The 24,033-nt window shown below is 43.9% G+C and overlaps 1 protein-coding gene across 5 annotated transcripts in view; it reads left to right on the top strand.

The window, feature by feature from the left end:
* The window catches only part of ARFGEF2 (ARF guanine nucleotide exchange factor 2), an 83,726-nt gene extending 59,693 nt beyond the window's left edge, over positions 1 to 24,033 (top strand). For all 5 annotated transcript variants that reach the window (XM_086331486.1, XM_086331488.1, XM_086331487.1 and 2 more), the window contains 13 exons: positions 1,214 to 1,386; positions 4,068 to 4,228; positions 5,827 to 5,957; positions 6,092 to 6,221; positions 7,459 to 7,594; positions 8,040 to 8,178; positions 8,284 to 8,338; positions 9,808 to 9,922; positions 12,505 to 12,635; positions 15,654 to 15,822; positions 16,988 to 17,126; positions 19,590 to 19,707; positions 20,246 to 24,033. In XM_086331486.1, coding sequence (XP_086187612.1) covers positions 1,214 to 1,386; positions 4,068 to 4,228; positions 5,827 to 5,957; positions 6,092 to 6,221; positions 7,459 to 7,594; positions 8,040 to 8,178; positions 8,284 to 8,338; positions 9,808 to 9,922; positions 12,505 to 12,635; positions 15,654 to 15,822; positions 16,988 to 17,126; positions 19,590 to 19,707; positions 20,246 to 20,422 — 1,774 coding nt within the window. In that variant the 3' untranslated portion in view covers positions 20,423 to 24,033. The remainder of the gene's footprint in view (positions 1 to 1,213; positions 1,387 to 4,067; positions 4,229 to 5,826; positions 5,958 to 6,091; positions 6,222 to 7,458; positions 7,595 to 8,039; positions 8,179 to 8,283; positions 8,339 to 9,807; positions 9,923 to 12,504; positions 12,636 to 15,653; positions 15,823 to 16,987; positions 17,127 to 19,589; positions 19,708 to 20,245) is intronic.

Raw genomic sequence — 24,033 nt, 5'->3', positions numbered from 1 at the left:
ACCTAAGTGACGGGTCTATGTGTGTTTATTACCCCATCTTCTCTTTTATGTAAATGAAATTTTCCATAATAAAAATTTTTTAATCCCTGTTTATAGTCCAGTGAGATAGATAAATAAACCCAAGATGTTTAGTCAGTGGTGATAACCGCTCTAAAAAACAGTGTCAAGGTAAAGGGAGAACTCTTATATGGGCAGTCAGCTGAGGTGTGTTAAAAGACAGGCATTCTAATCTACTGTAAACATCCAGGGAGCACCATGTTGACCTTGCAGCTGCTTCAGGAAATGGACTATTTCTTCTGTCTTCAGGTTTTGTTTTGTAATAATTTAAAATATTTGTCTTAAGTTACATACGTATATTCCCATCCAAGTGTATGTATTTAGCATACACAAATATCTCTGCCCCAAAATCTGAGAGGATATACACTTTTAGGAATGGTGTACACAGGCCACATGTCTGGATGGAAGAATTATGAGTATGTTACTCTAAATGTTTGGGGCCAGAAAAATTGACCACAAGGCTATGGACTGTTTGCTTAACAAGTCAGAGGAAGATAGTCCCAGCATTGGTCCCATAGCCCAAATTGTGACCAAGGAACCAGGTTCTTTCTGTCCCTTTGTTTGACCTAAAACAGGGTACTTTTCTTCCTTGAGCCTATTGTTTCATGATTGCTGGATGGAGGCTTCAGCTCCAGACATCATGCCGTGTTCACAGTGGGAGTAATTTAAAGGGATAGAGCCCACCATCAGAATGGGAACAAGAGGAGAAAGGGCAGCGCCTCACAAGTGTATTCCTTTTAAGACAAAAGCAGAACCTTCCCAGAAACCCCTCCCCTCCCATGTCAGATCACATGGCTCCCCTAGCTGCACGGGAGACTGGGAAATTGAGGATCTGGCACATGAGACAAGATTGTCACATTGCTTACACTGTTTATGCTGGTTCCCTGAGATCAAGCATGTGGCTGCCCAGGTGAAATCAGACTTCTGTTACTAAGGAGATGGGAGGATGACCGCTGACGAGGCAACTAACTGCCCCATTGACTGTCCTATTATTTTTTTCTTTTTGTCTCTAATTTTTTTCTTTTTAATGAATCTGGATTACTACATGCTTAAAAAAAAATTTTTTTTTAAGTACTGCTTTTATGGATTGAACCATATTCATTTATGTTCCCACTGTCCAAAGTACAGATGACATGGCTGCCCGTTCCTTCCTCAGGTCTCCAACCATCCGGGACATGGTGATCCGCTGCATCGCCCAGATGGTGAACTCCCAGGCGGCCAACATCCGCTCAGGCTGGAAGAACATCTTCGCCGTGTTCCACCAGGCGGCCTCGGATCACGACGGGAACATCGTGGAGCTGGCCTTCCAGACCACGGGCCACATCGTCAGTGAGTGTCTCTCTTCCCTCCCGACTGACGCCCCACATGCAAGTCTAGGAGGGTGACCACTTACTTCCTGTCTGGTTTACTCCCAAAAGGGGCTTCCTCGTTTCAGCTACTCTGTGCTGTACTCGTGTGTCACGTGGCATGCTGGGCTCTTGACATGTGCTTAACCGTGAAAGGAAACACAGCCAACCCTCATTATTCAGTTTCTGTGTGTGTGAGTTCATGTACTCGCTAAAATTTATACGTAACCCAAAACCAAAGTTCCTGGCCCTTTGGTGGTCGTTTGCTGACATGAACACACACAGCAGCAAAACGCTCGTCCCCCAGGGTGCCTGTTCCCAGCTGGGCTGAACAAGGCCTCCGCGTTTCAGCTTTTTTACTGTAAATAAACAAGTGGGGACTTGCTGGCGGTCCAGTGGTTAAGGGTCTGCATGTCCAGCGTAGGGCCCGTGGGTTTGGACCCTGGTCAGGAAACTAAGATCCTGCGTGCTGAGTGGCACAGCCAAATAAAAAACAAGTATCCTTTCTGTGGTAACAAACAAACAAACAAAAACTCACTGCCGTGTTTTCGGCATCTTTGTCTTAGTTTGTGATTTTACCTTTTAAATTAGTCCATAGCACAGTGCTAATGTGCTGGCCAGTGTTCCTAAGGGCAGGACGTCTGTGTGGTCCTTTATGGAGAAAATACATGTCTTAGCTTCGCTCAGGCATGAGCTGCCTTGCTGTTGGCTGCAAGTTCAGTGTCAGTGAGCCAACAAAATAGTGTAGGAGATCAGTCCTGGGTGTTCTTTGGAAGGACTGATGCTAAAGATGAAACTCCAGTACTTTGGCCACCTCTTGCGAAGAGTTAACTCACCGGAAAAGACTCTGATGCTGGGAGGAATTGGGGGCAGGAGGAGAAGGGGACGACAGAGGATGAGATGGCTGGATGGCATCATCGACTAGATGGACATGAGTTTGGGTGAACTCCGGGAGTTGGTGATGGACAGGGAGGCCTGGCGTGCTGCGGTTCATGGGGTCGCAAAGAGTTGGACACGACTGAGTGACTGAACTGAACTGTCTTTAGACAGGAATGCACACAAAGCAAGTTTGTGTGTTGATAGGTTGATCAAAGTATCTTGAGCACAGGCTCACAGGCTCACAACTCCATTTCCGCGAGGAGCGACGGGTCAGTGTTTGCCAGTGCGTTGCTCACAGCAGCTTTGTAGGACGAGTACTGTGAGTAATAATACAGTCATCCCTTCATGTCTGTCAGAAACTGGTTCCAAGACCCTCCTCAGGTACCAAATCCACAGATGCTCAGGCCCCTACGATGAAATAGCATAAAACCATGCACATCTTCCCGCATACTTTAAATCAAGTGTAGGCTACTCGTAACACATGATACAACATAAGAAGGCTGTGTACCTAGTTGCCGGCATGCAGCAAATTCAAGCTTTGAGTTTGGGAACTTTCTGAAATTTTTTTTCTAGGATAGTTTTGGTCTGGGGTTGTTTGAGCCCACTGATAGGAAAAGCAGTACTTCAGTGTTTCACTGAAGAGGAAACAGACGCAGGAGAGTGGGGGAGGAGAGCTTGTCTGAGGTCACACCGCTGGGAGGTGGTGGAGGGAGCCTGCCGCCTGCCGTCTGGCCCAGAACTCGCGCCGTGGCCCTGCGCCCTGCACTGACCTCAGTCCCTGGGCCTGCCTGTTTCCCGGTCTTGCTATTGGTGGACATTGTAAGACATCAGGTCAGCTTTGATTTTTTTTGAGGTCTTTTAACTTTTTTTTAATTCTTGTCACTCATATTCTCAGGTGGTATCTGTAAGATTTTGAAAACTGTCGACTTTAAACTGCCTGTCAGCTTTGGCTCACTGACCTTCCGTGTCTCACTTTGTCCTCACAAGGTCCCAGCAAGGTAGCACCAGGTGTGATCTTAGGGCGGAAGCAGCCAGGGAATGAAGGGATGTGCTCAGGGTCACAGAACCGGGGCCAGCGCTTCCCTCAGTGTTCGGCTTCCGTCAGGCAGACCCTCTGGGCCAACCCCACATGCATCCACGTTTGTATATCCCTCACGGTTCTGCTGACTCCATCCTAAAATGGACAGTTTGGTCTTCTCTTGGCGGTCCTCTCACTTCCTTAGGGCCACATCTCAGAAAGGAGCTCTTCCCAGAGTCCTTCCCCCACCACCAGCCTCTCCTGTCTCTGTCCCCTCACCCAGCACCCACCCCACCTGGGATTATTTTACGTATCTACTGATTGAGGTGGTTATTGTCCATCTTACCCATTGGAGCAAAGGCGGGAAATTTGACTGCTTATCTCTGTCCCCGGTGCCCACAACCACACTTTGTGGGATTTTTATTTCCCATCTTATCCATAATTTTATTCTTTATTAATTAATTTTTATTGCATTATAGTTGCTTTACACACTTTGCATGTGGTTGGCACTCAATAAATGTTTGTTGAATGAATGAATATTTGGGCCTTTACCTCATTGCTTGAGCTCAGGAAGCAGTGCAGTTTAGCCCTAGTTGTACTCAGGGCATTCGTTCCTGAATAATTTCATCAGAAACCCTGTCTTCCAGAGACCACTGACATGCCTTCCTTAGATTTTCACTGCAGTAATCATCTCCTGTGTTTGTGTGTGTGTTTAATCCTCGTTTCTAAATCCTGGTCTTATTAAAAATGTGCCTTTGTTTCCCCAGCAACCATTTTCCAGCACCATTTCCCTGCAGCCATCGATTCCTTTCAAGATGCTGTGAAGTGCTTATCGGAGTTTGCCTGCAACGCTGCTTTCCCTGACACGAGCATGGAAGCCATCCGGCTCATCCGCTTCTGTGGGAAATATGTCTCCGAGAGGCCGCGGGTACAGTGTTCCTCTTAGCGCTGTTTGAGCCATGGTAGGGAAGGGTGTGTGGACAAAAGACCCTTGCTCTCTCGGGAAAGAGTTTTTCTAGCTGCTCTCTTAGAAATGTGTGCTTGCCCTAAACTAGATGTTTATTTCCACATACTGCCATAACAGGGGTTTTACCTTTCTGGTTATTTTGTATGTATGAAAGTATTTTATTTAGTCTGAACTTTTATATAGTATCCTACAGACTGTTTTTGTGGAAGATAATAGTTGAGCTGTGAATTTTGGCAAAGCTGAAGAAGCTAGACATTGTATTTGAGAGGAACCAAACCTGTCTTTTAGGAAATGACATTACGCCACTGTGATGTAGCCAGGAGATCACGTTTAGAGGTTACCTTTTGTTTTCTCCCAAAAATGCTGAGGGTTTTCCTGTTATATCTCACTTTCCTAAAGTGGGTCAGCCGACAGCCTCAAAACACTGCAGTGGGGTGAAAACAAGCAGGACTAAACTGATGGCCTGTACAGATCTCTTTTTAAGCATTCTTTACAGAAGTGCACGCCCCCGAGATGATACATCTGGTCCCAGCAACAGCTCAATGAGATGAGATGACAATGAGACCACTGTTGATTGAGCACTCAGTACATGTCAGGCAGCATTCGAGCATGTTCTGTGTGTGGATTCGTTTAACCCCCACATCGGGCCCATAGGAGGGGTAATTATATTCCCGTTATACAAGGGCAGTAAGTGAAGCACAGCGAGAAACCGCCTAATGCTAAATAACCAGCGTTGATAGAGAAACTCCATTGCAACAGAGCACGCTTCTTCAAGAGTGGTTAAGGAACAGAGGGCTGAGGACCCCAGAGACAGGGCAGGAAGTAGGGCTTCACATTTGGACTGTGTAAAGACCGCCAGCGCCTACACACGTGGCTTTGGGCCTCTTATTTAATCCCTTAGTGCCTCTGTTAACTCATCTACAAAGTGGAACCATTATTTCTGCCTCCTTCAGGGAATTGTGAGAATTGTTAATTCATGTAAAACACCTTTACAGCTCCTGGTCCATAGCAAGTGCTTAGTCAGTAGTAGGTGCTGCCACTCCTCTTTTAAGTAATACAGCTACAGTTGTTCAGCTGCCAAGTCGTGTCTGACTCTCTGCGACTGCAAGCACGCCGGGCTCATCTGTCCACCACTGTCGACCAGAATTTGCTCAAATTCATATCCATTGAATCAGTGATGCTATCTAACTGTCTCATCCTCTGCTGCCCCTTCTCCTTTTGTAGTAACGTTTGGGAACAGTCTGATACTGAATCATCCTGGGGGTTTTGCTATCACCATTTGACCTTTATCGCTTTTCTTAATGTAAAACCTCCTGCCGCCAGAATTCTCGTGATCTGCCTCACTCACCTTACTCTAAAACTCACAAAGGTCCATAGGGAGAAACCGCGCATGTGCCTTTGAAACAGACTGGTCTCTGTCTCTGCAGGATTCCCAACAGACCCTTGCTGAACTGAGGTTTTTAGGAGGGGAAATGAGGAGCTTTCATCTTCTTGTAGTTTTGGTTCGGCTCCTTCCTTTCACCTGCTGGGTCCGCCTCTGAGGGATGGTCTCATTGTAGGTGCTGCAAGAATACACAAGCGATGACATGAACGTGGCTCCTGGTGACAGAGTCTGGGTCCGAGGCTGGTTCCCCATCCTGTTTGAGCTCTCCTGCATCATTAACAGATGCAAGCTAGATGTCCGGACCAGGTAACCGCGTCCCGGCTCCCCTCCCCGGGGCCCCTTCCCCACCTCCCCGCCTGGGTCTCAGTCCCCGCCTCCCCCGGCCCCTGCCCTCTTCCCCCACCCATCCCCTCCTCTGTGCCCGGCTTTGTTTCCCCCAGAGGGCTCACAGTCATGTTCGAGATCATGAAGAGCTATGGCCACACCTTTGAAAAGCACTGGTGGCAGGACCTGTTCAGAATCGTGTTCAGGATTTTTGACAACATGAAACTCCCCGAGCAACAGTCAGAGGTGGGTGATGACGAAAGCACTGCCCCGGGGAGATGGGAGAAGAACCGCTTTGGCCCTCGTCTGTGCCCAGGGTTGCGTCGTCAGCATCCACAGCCCACGGAGGTCTTACACAGCGAGCCACTTCGGGTGTGTTTTGAAAAGGAAAACACCCTTCCTGGCCCTCTTCTCCCAGTCACCGAGTAGTGCTGAGGAACTTCCCATTTGGGGATGAGTGAGGGGAAATAAATCTCCACTGTGCGCCCGCTCGGCCCTTGAGCACCGAACCTGCCACTTTCGGCAGGCGCCTCACGGTCCTCTTCACTGTTCAGTTCATAACAACTTCTGAACAGTTGGGAGAATGTGAGGGTGCATGTGTTTCTTCAGCATCATGTTTTCATTTCCTTTAGGTGTATACCCCAAAGTAGAATTTGTTGAATCATATGGTAGTTCTATTTTTAAATTTTTGAGGAACCTCCATACTGTTTTCCATAGCGGCTGCACCGATGTATATTTCCATCATCAGTGCCCAAGGGTTCCCTTCTCTTCACGTCCTCTCAAGCATCTGTTATCTCTTGTCTTTTTGATGATGGCCATTGTGATAGGCCCGAGGTGTTATCTCATTGTGATTTTGATTTGCATTTCTCTGATGAATGATTTTGAGTGCCTTGTCATCTATCTTTTGGCCATTTGTATATCTTTGGAAAAATTTGTCTATCTAACATCATTTTTAATATTTACATTTTTGTGTAAGGTGTATTGAACATAACTAACATTTTTGAATGTATCATTTTTGGGGGGGTTTGTTTTTTGTTTTGGCCATGCCACACAGCTTGCAGGATCTCGGTTCCCTGACCAGGGATTGAACCTGGGCCCCAGCAGTGAAAGGGCAGAGTTGTAACCACTGGACCTCCAGGGAGTTCCCAGAAGTATCACTGAATGACTTTAAATTCTGTCGTATGGATGTTCCCAATGTAATTGCCACGTTACTGAGCATTGGCTTATGTCTGTGTTTACAGTAGATGAATACCTGTGTGGTAAACATCTTATTCATAAACCTTCAGCCGCAGATCTTTATTTCTTCAGGGTTCATTCCTGGAAGTAGTGTTACTGCATGAGTGGATGTGCACATGTTTAAGATGGTTGATCCCTATTGCCAAATTTCGTTTCAGAATATTTTGCCAGTGATATGTGAGAATTACCATCTCACCTTACAAAGAGAGTGCCTTTTAAACATTATCTTTTAATTTTTTTTCCCCAGAAATCCGAGTGGATGACAACAACTTGCAATCATGCACTTTATGCTATTTGTGACGTATTTACCCAGTTCTATGAAACTTTGAATGAAGTTCTTCTTTCTGATGTATTTGCACAGTTGCAGTGGTGTGTAAAACAAGGTACTCTTTGTGTAGCTAGGCATTATTTTTCTTGACATAGTCTTTAGTGAGAGATTAATTTTTTCAACATATAGAAGCATGAAGGCTGAAGAGTGCATTTATAATTGGTGAAAATGAGTATTTTTTAATTAAATTAGAACATAGAAACAATTTCTCCTCCAAGTCAGTTTATAAAGCATTTCTCATACAAGGAGCCAATTAATTAAGTACCAAAATGTTGACATTCTTCCATTCTTAACAATAAAGTATAAAAAATAATTTTACCTCTTTATAGCCTACTTAAACGCTAAAAACTTTTAATACCATCCCTAGCAGTGCTTCATTAATTAGAGGCCTACTAGCCTACCAGTTGCATTGTCTCCCCACATCACAATATGCAGCATCAGTGATCAGGCTGGAATCAGAACAGCATTTGAAGTTTAATGATAGATGTTTTATTTTGCAGATAACGAGCAGTTGGCTCGATCAGGTACAAATTGCTTAGAAAACTTAGTAATATCCAACGGAGAGAAATTCAGTCCTGACGTCTGGGATGAAACATGCAATTGTATGCTGGATATCTTCAAAACAACCATCCCCCACGTGTAAGTGTTAATGTGATCACTGCTCTTTATTTCTATGTTCAGTTGTTTTAAAGCTCCAGGCTGCCCTTCACATTGATTATTTTCCTTCTCTTGCATTCCCTGAAGTCTGCTGACATGGAGACCTGTAGGAATGGAGGACGATCCAGCAGAAAAACATTTGGTAGGATTTTTTTTTTTTTTTTCAGTTGTCTTTTCTCTGATCACATATCATAGTAAAAAGTTAAGCAGCCTAAGGAGTTTAGGCTTTTCTGATGGAAAGTGAGTAAGGAAGGTTATAAGAGCTGAAAGTGAAAGTGTTAGTCCCTCAGTTGGGTCCAACTCTTTGCGATCTCATGAACTGTAGCCCGCCAGGCTTCTCTGTCCGTGGAATTTTCCAGGCAAGAATACTGGAGTGGGTTGCCATTTCCTTCTCCAGGAAATCTTCCCGACCCAGGGATGGAACTCGGGTCTTCTGCATTGTAGGCAGATTCTTTACCATCCGAGCTACCAGGGAAGCCCTATAAGAGCTAAACACTGTATATATTCATTAATGTATTCTTTTGAAAGTACAAAGAAGTATTAAGAAAATAAGTCACTTCACTCAATAAAAGCTACAAAGCACTTCTAGCTTTTATTTCTGTGACTGAGCACATGCAACCCACATTTGCAGTTTGGGCTCACTTTGTACATGATGTATTAATTCCATTGTGGGCATTTTTCCGTATTCTTAAATAGTCTTTGAGAACAGCCTCTTCCCTGGCTGCACATTATTATAATTTATTTAATGGATTTTCTCTTGTTGAAGTGTCAGTCAGTTCTGGCCTTTCACCGTTGTAAATACTGCTTTGGTGTAATTATTCTTGTTTATTGCCCTCTTACATAAAGAGTGCTTTCCTGGGACTTGCCTGGTGGTCCAGTGGTCTAAGACTTTGTCTTCCAATGCAGGGGGTGTAGGTTCAGTCCCTGGCCAGAAAACTTTAAGATCTCACATGCCTCACGGCCAGAAAAAGAACCAGAGCAGAAAGCAATATTACAACAAATTTAATAAGAAACTTTAAAATGGTCCATATCCAAAAAATGAAATCTTAAAAAGAATGCTTTTCTCTTCACCGATGAAATAGTTTTCGTTTTTTGTGTAAGGCCCCATAAAGAAGTAGTATCCCTTTGAAATACTGTGGTTTACAGGGTAAACCTTGAGTCTTACTAGCTTCTATTTCCAAATAACTATAAAGGCGTTAGATTTTGAAAGGCTTTTGGGATATAACCATTTAAAAATAAAGCACAGTATGTAAACATTTTCTGTTTAACTTTCTGCTGTCAACTTTAAAAAAAGCTCCTACCATACTCATTTATTTTTGAACTTGATCTCATTAAAAATTGTCACACTCATCATGAAATCATAGTGTGTAGAGAAATGCCACCTAAGTTGGAATCAGAAAATGTGAAATTTTAATGGGAGAAAGAAATTCTTGAAATTCATGATCTCTCCCATGCAGCCTCTGAAAAGTGCTGCATTGTATACTTCAAGCTCAGCAAGACACTTACACATTCAAGTTGGGAAAGCAGTGTTAAAACCAGGCACATCTCTGCACAGGTCCTAAATTGTGAATGGAGGAGTGAGCATTGTGTTTCTCTCTGGTTAACTTCCAGGATGTGGATCTGGACCGCCAGTCTTTAAGCAGCATTGATAAAAATGCCTCTGAGAGGGGTCAGAGCCAACTCTCTAACCCGACCGATGACGGCTGGAAAGCCAGACCATATGCAAGTAAGACCCCTTTTCTTACTGTTTTTGTTTTTATTTGTTTGCTATTTTAAGTAGGTAACACATGTATGTGATTCAAATATTTGGCCGGTGCAGAGAGGTAAAGAGGCTGTGAGCCTGCCTTCCACCCCTGAGCCTCAGTCTGCAGCTCCCCTCCCCTGTGGCAGCCAGTGTCACCAGTTGCTAATAGTCCTTTTTAGAGACTCATGTGTAAGCAAATGCATATCCATCTACACAAGCATATAATGCATATTTATATTTATATATGAATTCTCTTCCACCATTTTTATAGACATTATAGAATACGTTCATGTTCTTTATCTCTAATGTAACTTAGAGATCATTCAAAATCAGTACCTGAAGTGCTCTCACCCCCTTTTATACTACTGTATGTTGCCCCACACTGTAGCTGTGCTGTTATTTGCTTAATTGGGTTCCTACCAGTGGATATTTATGTTATTCCTAGTCTTTTTCTGTTATAAACAACACTCCATTGAATCACATAATACATGTGTTATTTGTGAGTTTATCTGTACAGCAAATCCCCAGAAACAGAATTGCTAGGTTAGAAGAGAAGTGCCTTTGCTATTTTGATAGATAATTCCAGGTTGCTGCCTATTAAGGTTACACCTGTTAACATGGTCTTTGAAAACACCTGGGTGATACTTGGTATCTTTTGAGTAGTCTTAATATGCAGTTTTTAATTATGAGTGAAACTGAGCAGTTTTTCCTGTGTTTAAGAACCATTTCTGTTTTCTTGGCTCTGTTTTCTGTTTGTAATCTTGGCTCATTTTGTACTGATTGTTGGTCTTTTTATTAATTTGAGGGGGCTTGTGTGTTAGAGATCCCTTTGCTGGATGTAAGTTTCAAATTACTTTTGCTGATTTATCCGTTAATGTTGCTTATGGTGTGTTTTCCTGTCTGTCATTTAAAAAATAGGTTTTGCAGTTGCTGTGAGCCAGGCACTTGTGTGCCCCATGCGTGTACAGTTTCACGTGATTGTTATCCTTGCCGTCTGAGGGGGTGCCATTTTACAAGGTCTCGGGTGACATGACTTGCTAATACGTTGTAGAGTCAAGATTCAGACACTTTTGACTGAGAAATTGAACCATTTCTGGTGTTAGTCTGGTCTTTTTTTAAAGTTGTGGTTGACATTTTTCTTCATAGTGGTTTCACCCTCTTCTCAACACACCAGTCTGTAGGTGTCCACACTGGCATGAACTTCTGAGGCAGCGCATTAGACAAAGCCCTGTGTGGTCACCATTGTCTTTTGAAGGCTAGAAAATCACCACCCTTGGAATTCATTCAAGAGGTGCCACCTTGGAGACTGCAGGCCCGCTCCTCCATGTCTGTGGCATTACCAGGGTGTCTCCAGAGTCCAGGCAAAGGATGGAGCTGAGTCCTCATCAGCCCCAGATAAAGGAACAAGTGGACGTTTCTTCAGTGGAACCACTGGGTGCAGCAAGACACTTAAATCCTGAGAGATGCCTGGGACTTGAGGCCCTGCCAGTTCTCCAGGGAATAGAACTTTGCTTCTCCCAGTTTTCCGTCTCCGCCTCCTTTTCAGGGATGAGCTCAGTGCATAGAGCAGCAGGCGCAACCCTTGACACACTTGCATTGTTTACTTTCTTTCTTTTTATTTTGGGTCCAAGGTGGTGGTGTCATTGAACAAGTATAAGTTTACATCTATTGCAATTCCACTGTATATTTTTTCACTTAAAACTAATTCTGTGTGGAGAATTTTTATATGTATAACTTCATAGCCATTTTCAAAAGCTTGAAGATGACCCAGCTCCCTGTTAACGTTTATCTAATACTTTCAACATTCTGGTCCTTTAACAATAAGTTGGAAAGGAAGCTGTACTTGGACTGGAATCAGATCAGCCATGGGCTGTCCCAGAACCCAGGGATTAAGAAGATGAGACCTTAGTCGAAGTCTGGTCCATAGGCAGAAACAACATCATAATCTAAGCGGGGAAAATTCTCCACAGAGAACTATTTCAGCTACTGAAACAGGCAGGAGCAGATTCTGAGGGATATGGAAGCAGAAAAAATGGAAAGCGGCTGCTCCATCTAGCGATCCAGGAGCTAAGAATTTACATGAGCTGCACCCCTTCCCCCGACCCTCACAGCTGAGATTCAGCCCTTTGGCAAGGCCAGCTACCACAGGAACCTGTAGCCTCTTGTGGACAGAGCACAGCCCAGAGCCGGTCTGTAGAAGAGCAGAGAAACGTGCTGGAGAACAGGGGACCTGCGTCACTGACGCGCTTCACCTCTTCAGGTGTTTGCTCAGAAAGCACATGTTCAGAGAGAACCTTTTCTGGCCAGCTCGCAGCCCCACCTGACAGCACCCCTTCCAACTCGCAGTCCCCCCACCCTGTGTCCTCGTTGTGTGACATCCTGTATCTTATACTTAAAGAGCTTGTTTACTGTCTGTTTCTGCCATGGCGGGGGGCAGGGATTTTTGTCCAGCTTATTCCTTGTTATGCTGCAGCATCAAGATCTGTGCTGGCACACAGGAAGAGCTCAGTGAACTCAGTACTGGCTGAATCATTATTAGGGTTAATCTTTATCATCTAATATAGATCAGAAACTGTTTGCCAGCCTCCTCATCAAGTGTGTGGTCCAGTTGGAACTGATACAGACCATCGACAACATCGTGTTCTACCCCGCGACAAGCAAGAGGGAGGATGCAGAGCACATGGCTGCCGCCCAGGTGAGGGCGGGCCGGAGAAGAGCGTCCTTGCCGGTGGGGAGGTTGTCCGGGTGCGGTGATGTGCTGGAGCCACCTTGGGTTGGCCGCCAGAGCCCCTCACGCTCACTTCCCCAGCCCTGTGTTCAGCGACAAGGGTACTGGTCACTTAATACTGGCCGTGACGGGAGTGTGTACCCCACAGAAATCACCAAGCACTGAAAATCAGCCTTTCCCAGAGAGCCGGTTTACCAGCATTCCACTGCTGAGATTCCACCCCTTGCCTTGGTGCTTCAAAAAAAATGTGTTATTAATCATAGGGACTGCTCCTTATCATTGATACACAGTTAACCCGTAACTAACTGAGAAGGAAAACTTAAGTGGCTAAAGGTCCCAATTTTTCCTTCAGAAAGTATACCTTTGTTATGTATATGCAACCTTTTTGTATATACAGTATGCTTGGAAACAGAACTCAGTGTCCAAAAGTGGGACGGTAACCTTCCACCACAGGTCGCAGACCTGAGTGCTTCATGGCCTGGGAGATGCTGTGAGTAGGGGCAGCAGGCCGGGGGGCACAGTGGGAGGCCGCTGAGCCCCGCCACCTCCCTGCTCCAGGGCCAGTTGCCGCCTGGTGGGTGAAGCTGTGACAGTCTTCCAGTGTTTCAAGAGGCGTCGGAAATCAAGATTTCAGGGGATATTCCTGGCAATCCAGTGGTTAGGACTTCGTGCTTTCACACTGAGGGTGCAGGTTCCATCCTTGATCAGGGAACTAAGATCTCAGAAGCTGTGCAGCAGGCCACCCCCCTGAAAAATGGAAATCTCTTGTTTATTAAATACTATAATTATACCTGAGGGATAGATGCAGCACAAAGGCTATCCTTTTTTGGGTTTTGTTTATATTATTAAGTGTACAGTTCAGTGGTTTTAGTATATTCACAAAGCTATGCAAACTTCCCCACTAATTCTAGAACATTTTAATCACTGCAAAAGGGAACACCCTGACCATCAGTATCACTCCCCATTCCCTTCTTGCCCCAGCCCTTGGCAACTGCTGATCTGTCTTCTGTCTCTGGGTTTGTCTAACCCAGATATTACATGTTGTGTTAGTCGTATAACTTGTGAGCTTTTGTGTCTGGCTCCTTCCGCTCGCCGCTTTCCAGGTTCGCTGTGCTGTGGCGTGCACCCTCCTCCACTGTTCTCACCTGTGGCTGAATAACATCCCGCGTGTGCCCAGGCCACGTCTTGTCTGTCTGTTCATCAGTTGATGGACATTTGGGTTGTGTCCACTGTCTGGCTGTTACAAATAATCCTGCTGTGAACATTTTTGTACAAATTTTAATGTGCACATACGTTTTTAAATCTCTTGAGTATAAACCTAGGAGTAGAATTGCTGGGTCATATGGTAGCTTTGTGTTTGCCTTTTTGAGGAATTGCCAGACTGTTTTCCAAAACAGCCAGACCATTTTCCATTCCCACCAACAGTGTGTGAAGGTTCCAGGGTCTTCACCTCCTCACCAGTGGTTATCATTGTGTTGCTGGTTTTATTTAAATTATTACAACCATCCTCATGTGTGTGAAGTAGTAGCTCATTGTGGATTTATTCTCATATTTGGAGAAACACCTATTCAGATCCTTTTTGTTGGATTATTTATCTTTTTATCATTGAAAGAGTTTCTGTATTTTCTAGATACTAGTCTCAGCACATAGATATATGATCTGTACCATTTTGTGCATTTTTTTTTCAATTTCTTGATGGTGTCCTTTGAAGAACAAAAGTTTTTAATTTTGATAAAAGTAATGTTACTGTTTTTTCTCCAGTTACTTGTACTTGTAAAATTATTTCTAAAAGCATTGCCCTAATTCAGGGTCACAGAGATTTAGGCCTACATTTTGTTTTAAGAATTTTACAGCTTTAGCTCTTATATTTAGGTCTTTGATCCATTTTTTTTAGTTTATTGTATATGATGGGAGATAGGGAGTCTGCCTTCATTCTTTTGCATGTAAATACTCAGTTATCCCAGTACCATTCAATATAAAGACTATTTTTTCCCCGTTGAATTATTCTGACATCCATGCTAGAAATCTCTTGATCATAAATTTGAGGATTTATTCCTAGATTCTCAGTTATGTTCCATTTATCTGTATGTCTGTCTTTATGCTAGTATCACGCTGTCTTGATTACTGTAGTTTTTTTTTTTTTTAATAAGTTTTTTTAAAATAGGGAAGTATGAGTCTTCCAGCTTTGTGCTTTTTTTTTTTTTTTCCCAAGATTGTTTGGCTGTTCTGTGTCACTTACATTTACCTATGAATTTTAGGATCAGCTTGTCAATTCCTGCAAAGATGTCAGCTGGAATTTTGATGGAGATTACACTGAATTTATAGATCTATTTCAGGAGTATTGCGAACTCTGCCCTTCTGTAACCTCTGGCTTATAGGGAGGGATGTGGTCCATTTTCCTCGAGGGCTCAGCAAATATAAAATCCCTAATTATGTCTGACATTTCAGGCAACATGTTCAATAAAAATTTCTAGCAATTCATACCTATTTTTATGGTTTTTCCCTTCACATTTAAAAACACAATTGTCAGACCTACTGAAGTTCATTGATGATGTGATGAGGCTTGAGATGAGCTGCCACGTGGGCTTTGGCTGAGAATTTCTTTCACTATGCTCTGAGCCTCACAGCTTCTGTCACGGGTACTACAGCTTGATTTTCTCATTTTCCACTTTCTTCATAAAATAAGAAGCAGACAGTGCAGTCGTGTAAGGAAATCTGTAATGAAATACTTGGAGAAACGCACACTCCTGTTCATGCAGTGAAGGCAGTACTGACACAACTGAAACGCCCGCAGAGCCTGCCGTCGTGCAGGAGCTCAGCGCATCCTCTCCCAGCCAGGGAGCGGGGTCTAAATGGAAAACCGTTGAGGCTGTTGAGAAAGGCAGTGTGCCTTACAGAGAGGAGGACTCCTGGAGAGCCCTGATACCCGCGTGTCCAGAGCCAGTCTGTCTTCCTTACTCAGCTCTGTTATTCTCCCCTCTCCAGCAAGACACGCTGGACACAGATATCCACATTGAGACGGAGGACCAGGGCATGTACAAGTACATGTCTTCGCAGCACCTCTTCAAGCTCCTGGACTGCTTGCAGGAGTCCCATTCATTCTCAAAGGCCTTCAACTCCAATTATGAGCAACGGACCGTCCTGTGGCGAGCAGGTAAGGCAGACTACACAGATGGGACAGGTGGTCGCCCCGGTCACCGTCCTAAACCGTTAAGCCTTTGGAAAGTCCCTGGTGTGGTACACACAGCTGAAATAACTTAACAGATGTTTTCACACTTGAGGGAGAAAGAAGGGAAATTTCATCCCAGTACCAGTAATATAGCCTGGCACACAGGAGAGTCTCAGTATTTGATGGAAAAACAAATTGGTTTAGAGTTTAACCTAGCAAGTCAAGAAATTTTACATTAGATTAAAATTGTAAAGTTAATATGATGGTATAAAAACTGTGGAAGTCTAGGAGAAACAGACACACTGGTACATTTTCTGGGGCTTTTAGGGGTTTTTCTCTCCCATCTCCAATGTAAATACAAAGTCCTGGACGTGAGTGGTGTATGTGTGTAGACACACACGTATGTTTGTACAGGGGTGAAGACAGTAGGAGTCTCATTTTGTGAACTTTGTATGAAAGTGATACTTGATATATAATTCTTGTAATATTACCGTTAATTTTCTCCCCAGATGCCTGTTTTAGCCCATAATTTTAAAATGTCAGTTTTCTCTTTAGGTTTAAAGTAGGTGTTTTATGATTTGCCAATAATAAGATTTTGCTTATTAGAGTGGTTTACACATCCCAGTGGCTGATTGGTATTGCTTTGTTTAAGAAAATGTGTTCTTATATATGCTTTGTGGGGAAAAAAAAAAAAAACTAGCAACTCAAGAAACATGCTAGAACTTTAAAGAGCCATAACACTTGAGAAGATGAAATGAATGGCTTCACCCACCAGTGAGCAGAGTCTGAATGGAGAACAGTTCAGGGTGTGTCGAGTGTCATATGTCCAATACGGAGGGTGCAACGTCAGGGCTGCCTCTGTTCAGTATCACAGTTGAGCCGTGTCAAAAATGTGAGACTGAGACTTCCCTGGTGGTCCAGTGGCTAAGACTCCATGCTCCCAGTGCGGGGGGCCTGGGTTCCATCCCTGGTCAGGGAACTAGATTCCGTATGCTGCAACTAAGATCCTGTGCAGCCGAATAAATAATAATTTTATTTTTTTAAATGTGAGATGGTTCAATATTTCCTGAAGTAACTATGTTAGGGTCCCACATGCTTTCTCAGCATTACCCTAGGAGCATGCACAATTTACATGACTACCTGATCCTAGGTTTTAAGGGCAAGTCTAAACCCAATCTTCTAAAGCAAGAAACCAGCAGCCTGGCCTGTTGTTTGAGGATCCTGTTTCGAATGTATGTCGATGAGAACCGCAGGGATTCCTGGGAAGAAATTCAGCAGCGACTTTTAAGGTAAGAAGAAATTATTTCAGATTAGATTTCTTATTTGTAATATGCCAAATGCTTTACAACAGTACTGTGATTTGAAAAGAGTAGGAGAAAAATACCTATATGTTGACTTCCCTAGAAACTGTTTTCCTTTTTGTTTTTTCTTTCTTTTGGGTGACTCTTCTATTCCAGTTTTCTTAATGCCCTAAAGAGGACAGGGCCTCACTTCTTGCATGTATCATTTCTTAAAGCACAGAAACCTCAGCAGGGGAAAGTGCCTGAGCTCAGAGTCATCAGGCCCTAGTCCTGGCTAGGTCCCCTCCAGAGTACTGTCAGCTCCAACATCCCACCATTCCTGCTTCCCAAGAGAAGCATACTAGAATCATGTGGGCACCAGGATGCACTTACTTTGTGCAGAAATGCAGCAGTGGGCAGGCAGTGGATGCCATGGAGAGAGTCCTCTGCAGAGAAGTAGATCTTTGCCACCCAGCTTCTTGGGCAACTGTGAGCAAGATGCCGTGTCTACGCCTCTTTGCACTCCTTTAAGATTTGAAAACATTAACGTGGAGTGCTGACAACCATGTGACAAGACACGTGCTCTTCCTGCACCACTGGGTCTTCCTGGAAATCACGGGGCATTTTACATATATCTGTGTATACATGTGTATACATGTATCTCAAGAGCCTTAAAGAATTCCATCTCTCTTTGACTCAATAATTCCACTGTTAGGGAATTGCGATTCTCACACAGAACGTTCATTGCAGATATAAAGAGAAAAAATTTAAAACAGCTCAGCTGCGTATCAGAGTATATCATAGGATATAAATTATGGTATATCCTATGATAGAATATTAGGCAGCCTTTAAAAATGAAGTTTGGGGGAATTCACTGGTTTCCTAGTGGTTAGGATTGCAGGCTTTCACTGCCATGGCCTGGGTTCAGTCCTTGGTCAGGGAACCAAGATCTCGCAAGCCGCATGGCACAGCCAAAAAATAAATGAAATTTTGTAAGTGAAGTGTTTAAAAAATAATCTTCTGGAAAAAAATAATAGTGATTTTCTGGGACTTCCCTGGCAGTCCAGCGCAGATAAGACCCCAAGCTTCTGATGCAAAGGGCGTAGATTTTCTCCCTGGTCAGGGAACTAAGATCCTGTATGCCACACAGTGTGGCCTAAAAATAATTTAAAAAAATAAAATTTTCCTTGATGTGGAAACATGCTCATAACACAAGTTTCACCACAAAAAAGCAGGAAGTAAAACCATATATACTTGTAATATTTCAGCATTGCTTTTTAAAAGTCACCAAAAATAGCTGGAAGGAAATATGCCAGAATAATGCCATGTGTCCCTTAGAGTGGGCTTCCCTGGTGGCTCAGTGGTGAAGGATCCACCTGCGATTCAGGAGACACGGGTTCCACCCCTGGTTGGGGAAGATCCCTTGGAGGAGGGCACGGCCACCCACTCCAGTGTTCTTGCCTGGAGAATCCCAAGGACAGAGGAGCCTGGCGGGCTACAGTCAGTGGGGTTGCAGAGAGTCGGACGCGACTGAAGTGACATAGCACGCACACACGTTCCTTAGAGTGATGGGGTTGTGGGAATTTCTTTCTCTTCAGTGATTTTTTTTTGCCCTTTTCAGTCATCTTACAAAGAAAATATATGACAAGTCATAAACTGAAAAATGAATTCATTAAATAAAGGGGACAGCAGCAGCTCCTTTCAACTTAACATCAAGTCCAAAAGAGAATTACCTACAGTCTCAACGCAGTTTCTCTGGAGGACGTACATAAGTGTTAAGTTTCTAACCCAGCGTGTTTAAAAAACTAGCTGTTGTGTGTTGTGTGAGAAGAGAGTGGGGGGCCGTGGTTAACTGTGGGTAACAGGCTCTTGTGCTGGGTGTGTTGCAAACCCTGCCTGACTGAGCCCCCGCCACCGGCCCAGCCTGCACTGGCCTTACGTTGAATATCCTTGTTCAGTTTCATCCTCACAGCGGCCCCTTGAGTTTGGTACAGTTGTTTATTCCCATTTTACAGCTGAGCAAACTGAAGCTCAGGGATTTGCTCAAGATGGCACAGCCAGAGCAGGTGCGCGTTAGAAACTCACTGCAAGATTAGAGAGTTCTCTTTGTGGTTGCTGATGGGGAGGATGGGGGAGAGGGATCATTAGGGAGTTGGGGATTGATATGGACACTCTGCTGTGTTTAAAATGGATAACCAGCAAGGACCTGCTGTAGAGCACAGGAACCTCTGCTCAGTGTTATGCGACAGCCTGGATGGGAGGGGACTTTGGGGGAGAATGGATACATGTATACGTATGGCTGAGTCCCTTTGCTGTCCACCTGAAACTGTTAACACCACAGTATTATTAATCACTTATACTCCAATACAAAATAAAAAGTCTTAAAAAAAAAATGACAGAGTTCTCCACTCCAGTGAAATGTGTGCCCTTCCTCTTCTGTCTGACATACACCCCCTCCGCTGGTTCTTCTAGTGTGTGCTCCGAGGCCCTGGCCTATTTCATCACGGTGAATTCTGAAAGCCATCGGGAAGCCTGGACAAGCCTCCTATTGTTACTTCTAACAAAAACCCTCAAAATAAATGACGAAAAGGTATAAACAAGTAATGTCTTCACCAGAATTGGGTTTGGGTTGGCTTTATACTGAGACTTTGAAGTAAGTACTTTCCCCATTCTCCCAGGGATGGTTACATAACTAGCACCATTCTCGGAGCATTGGTGAGAAGCTGACTCATTATGAACAATGGTGTCTGAGGTTATTGGGCTTTTTCTCTCAAAGAACCCCAGTGGAGAAAGGCAGGTTGCTGTTAAACAACTACCTGATGTTCACTGTGGCTTTGTTGCAAGAGAGGGTTGAGGTTGTGAAAGCCTGGATTAGAACTGGAATCTTGATTTACTGAAATGAAAACTGACTTTGGTAGCAAGGCTGTTCGCCGTTTGTGTTTGGCGTTAGGTATAACTAGAAGAAGTTTTAATTGGCAATTTTTTGCACCTATGTCCCAACAGTGAGGAGCAAAGTGCCACTGTTATTTGCAAGAAGTTCCAGGGTGAGATGAACACTTGCAGAAAACCAGGGTCAGAAGAAGAGTTCCACGTCTAATTTTCTCTCTCTCCTTCTCTCCCACCTCAAGTTTAAAGCACATGCTTCCATGTACTACCCCTACCTGTGTGAAATTATGCAGTTTGACCTGATTCCTGAGCTCCGAGCCGTTCTGCGGAAGTTCTTCTTGAGGATAGGCGTTGTGTATAAGATATGGATTCCAGAAGAGCCATCACAAGTCCCGGGGAGCCTGTCACCAATCTGGTAGCCCTGGCCCCTGCGGGCACCACTGTATCTCTGCGGAACTGTCCTCAAGCTGCCCCTGCCTGGCACATCTCGAGAAGGGTCAGACCGCAGAAAGTTGACATCCCGAAGCTAGAGAGGCCTGGGTAAAGATGGTTCCATCAGAGTCCCGGGACTCGGGCATTGCGGTGTTCCTTTAAACTGCTGCGTACCCAGTTGACACAGTAGGTGGGGAGTCTGTCTCGTCTCCGCCAGTCTTTCCTCATTACCCATCGGACTGCGTGTCACCTGTCATTGCACTCGCCGTCACTGTCATGCAGAGTCCCACAACTGGCTCTTCACTCCCGTCAGAGGAAGTACCCTCCTTGAAAATACTGAACATAGCTGTATAGGTTCGTGATTACTAGAGAGTATATTAATAAAATTTCTTGTGACGGCTACGTGCCACTTAAAACACGCTGGGTTTTGTTGTTTGAATGTGCTGGAGGAGTTTGGGTGTTTTTGTCACTTGTGAGTCAACTGTAGTTGTGTTAGTTTGGGGAAAGGTACAGGGAAAAAAGAGTTCTTTGTTCTTTTTCCTCCCTGTTTTGTTCATGACTGGGTGATTTTTAAAGCATTTTTTTAAAAAAAGATAATTACTGAGGATTTGACTGAAAGCAGAGCTTAGTAATTAAGTTAGAATTAAGAGCTTGCAAGGTTTAAAAAACAAATGTAGTGCTTCTGGCTCTCCCTGTTTTAGTAACTGGGGGAGGAAAAGTCTATAGGAAAAAGGAAACAATTGAATGAAGATGGCTAGTCTTCCTTGAAGTATTTGTGGAGGGGGTATTAAAATTTCCAGAATACATTGTCCATCTAATATATGAAGTAGTAACAAAAATGAAGTAGTAATTTAAGAGAGTTAATTTATATTTGAGTAAACCTTTTATTTTTACCTCAGAATAGTGAGTATACCAACAGTTAGTATCTCTGCTTGGCACAGTCCCCAGCATTGGAGCCCTCGAAAGAGAGAGAGGTGGGGGGAGGGCGCTGGGCACTCTGCGTGAGGAGGGGAGTATCTCTGCTTGGCACAGTCCCCAGCATTGGAGCCTTCAAAAGAGAGATGGGGGGAGGGTGCTGGGCACTCTGCGTGAGGAGGGGGCTCCTGTGAGCCTCCATAGCCACGTGTCGCGGGTTGAACCCAAGCAGACCCGTGCCATTGTGAGGCCAGTGCAGCTGACCGTGACCTTGGCAAGAGGTGGCCGATGTTCAGTGCTTCCGTTAATTAGAGCCGAGGAGCTGAGTTCTCTGGAAGGGTTAGATTCTGGGGTCCTTATGATGTTAATGATGGTGCAATACTCTTAGCTGCCATAGAACTGAATTGTGGTGCAGCTTGTGGAGTGGGCAGTCTATGCATACGACCCAAGGCCTGCAAGCAGTTGGTGTGGGAGCTGACTTGATTCAAGTCGGTGAGAAAGAACACAGGCTTCATCTCTGCCCTCACCTTCTGCTCGCCAAGAGCAGCCCTCAGCGTTAGAACCGTTACAGAGGTATTAAAACATGCAGATGGCTACCTATGCCCTGTAGTCCTATAAACTGGGTTCTGTTGAGGTCAACTCTGGTGCCTTAGAAGTTAGTCAGTTGGGAACCTAATCTAAAAAAAAAATCAGATAGTTTTTCTTTACAGAGAAAGATTTCTGGTGCTTTTGTTTACTAAGAGACCGATTTCTCACATTTTTTTGTGTGTGTGTTCTACCAGCCTTGAGAAATGTTTGGTTTTGGCCAGCAGTACTCTACTTTTTTTTTTCCCCAAAAAAGTGTTTTAATTTCTCTACCAAAGAAAAGAAGAGATGTTTAGATTTTTACGTTATCTACGTCCATGAGAGAAGAGGGGCTCTGACACTTAGCAGGAAGGGGCAGGGGGAGAGTGTTTTCCTGTGAGTGGAAAACGCTGGCACAAACGACGTCCTAGTCCTGGACTCCGTCACACCCTCACCCTGCAGCGTGGAAGCCACGCGCTGACTCCCTCGCTGGCTCTGTGGCTCGTCACAGCCTCAGCCAGTCGGCCGTCCCCATCGCCGCCTGCACTGAGGGTGTGAGTGGGGCGCACGCAGGTCCACTCATACATTATCTGTCCAGCCGCGTCCCTGCGTGGAGATCTTCGCTTCCCCTCTGAGGGTCTCATGGGACGTTTTCTTCACTGAATGGGACGGCAGGACTCTGCCCATGTATTCCTGCCTCCTCTTTCATTTCTCCCTCCGCTCACAGCATAGGAAATGTGTAAGTGCGTTTTGTTCCTTGCCGAAACATTCAGGTTTGAATTTCTTTTCAGCTGCATTTTTTTAAAAGATTCGATTTTCTGAGTGAGGCATTTGAATTGTACCAGCATGGACCTTTTAAAAACTGGATGTCAAACCATTTAGGGTGATTTTTTTTCTTGTCAGTGGACCGTGACATACAGATGAAAATCCCTTACCTCCAGTAATAAGCCATTCAGCCTAAATTCTCTTTTGTGAATAAATCTATCCCAGCTCACGGCGAATGTGGTGCATGCCACCCCGCAGACATCCATGAAAGGGGTGACCCCGCAGCCCTGGGCCAGCAGCCGTTCACAATGTCACGGAGGAGAGCAGCGCGTTTCCAAGGCCTTATTTCTTTCTCAGTTGCTTTAAGTGTTGATTATTTGTGCTGGGTCTCTAGAGAAGCTTCTGTTTGTTACAATACTGCAGCTTTGAGCAATTTTGTTTTTCTTCATCATCCTTTAGGGAGATCACCAGCTTTGGCATCTTAACAACAAACGGTGGATGGGAAATTTTATTTCTAATGACGCATCTTTAGTCAAATACACCTTTTTCCTGTCACTCCTCACGTACAACCAAAGAACATACATAATGGGAATTGTTTAATAATATCTGGAAACAACATTTCCTCTGAGAGGTGACTTTTGTACAAAATGCAAAAAAAAAAAAAAACTAAAAAATTTCTCATCATTCTTTTGTGATTATGGCTATACACTGAGTAGTTATTACAGGAACCTGCTGATAAATGCAAGTATGACCATCGCATTCAGACGTTTGTTGTTATGATGCGAATGGATATTGGTTTAAATAGAAACTGGGTCCTTAACTGCATTTTCTGAATTCTTTTCTAAAATTTGTGTTAAAAGTAGGCATAGCTCAAACTCATGCGAAATCCTGGAGTTTGTGATCTGCAGCTTTGTAATTTGGGAAACAAAGAAACCAAAGCTGAGTATTTAAAAGAATGACTACGTGAAAGTCTGTGCTCTCAAAAAAAGACACTCATCAAAAGTGTAGTTTTTCTCAGTATTCTGATTTTTAAAAAATTTTATCTTGCATATTTGCATCAAATATTTCTTTATGTGCAAATGTATGTTTTACCTCCTTAAAAATGCCTAAAAATTAGTTAATAGCTACTTTTGTTTAATCTATACACGATGATTAAGTGCATTTAATATTGGTAATTTAATGAAAAGCATTCCTTGCCCAATGGATGTATACATTTTTGAAAGAATAAGCAGAATTATATAATATGAAATGCTATGTAAAGTTTTCTATGTAAAAATATTATGTATAATACTGTTAAAATAAATATCCCATGCTTTAATCAAGTGGTAAATCAATAAAGTTTTAAAAAGTTAAA

Source organism: Bos grunniens, chromosome 13 (assembly GCF_055505025.1).
Source record: "Bos grunniens cultivar Pamir isolate PY7600 chromosome 13, Bosgru_T2T1.0, whole genome shotgun sequence".
NCBI lineage: Eukaryota > Metazoa > Chordata > Mammalia > Artiodactyla > Bovidae > Bos > Bos grunniens.
Note: the sequence above shows the minus strand (reverse complement) of the source record. Positions and strands in the feature narration are given on the sequence as shown.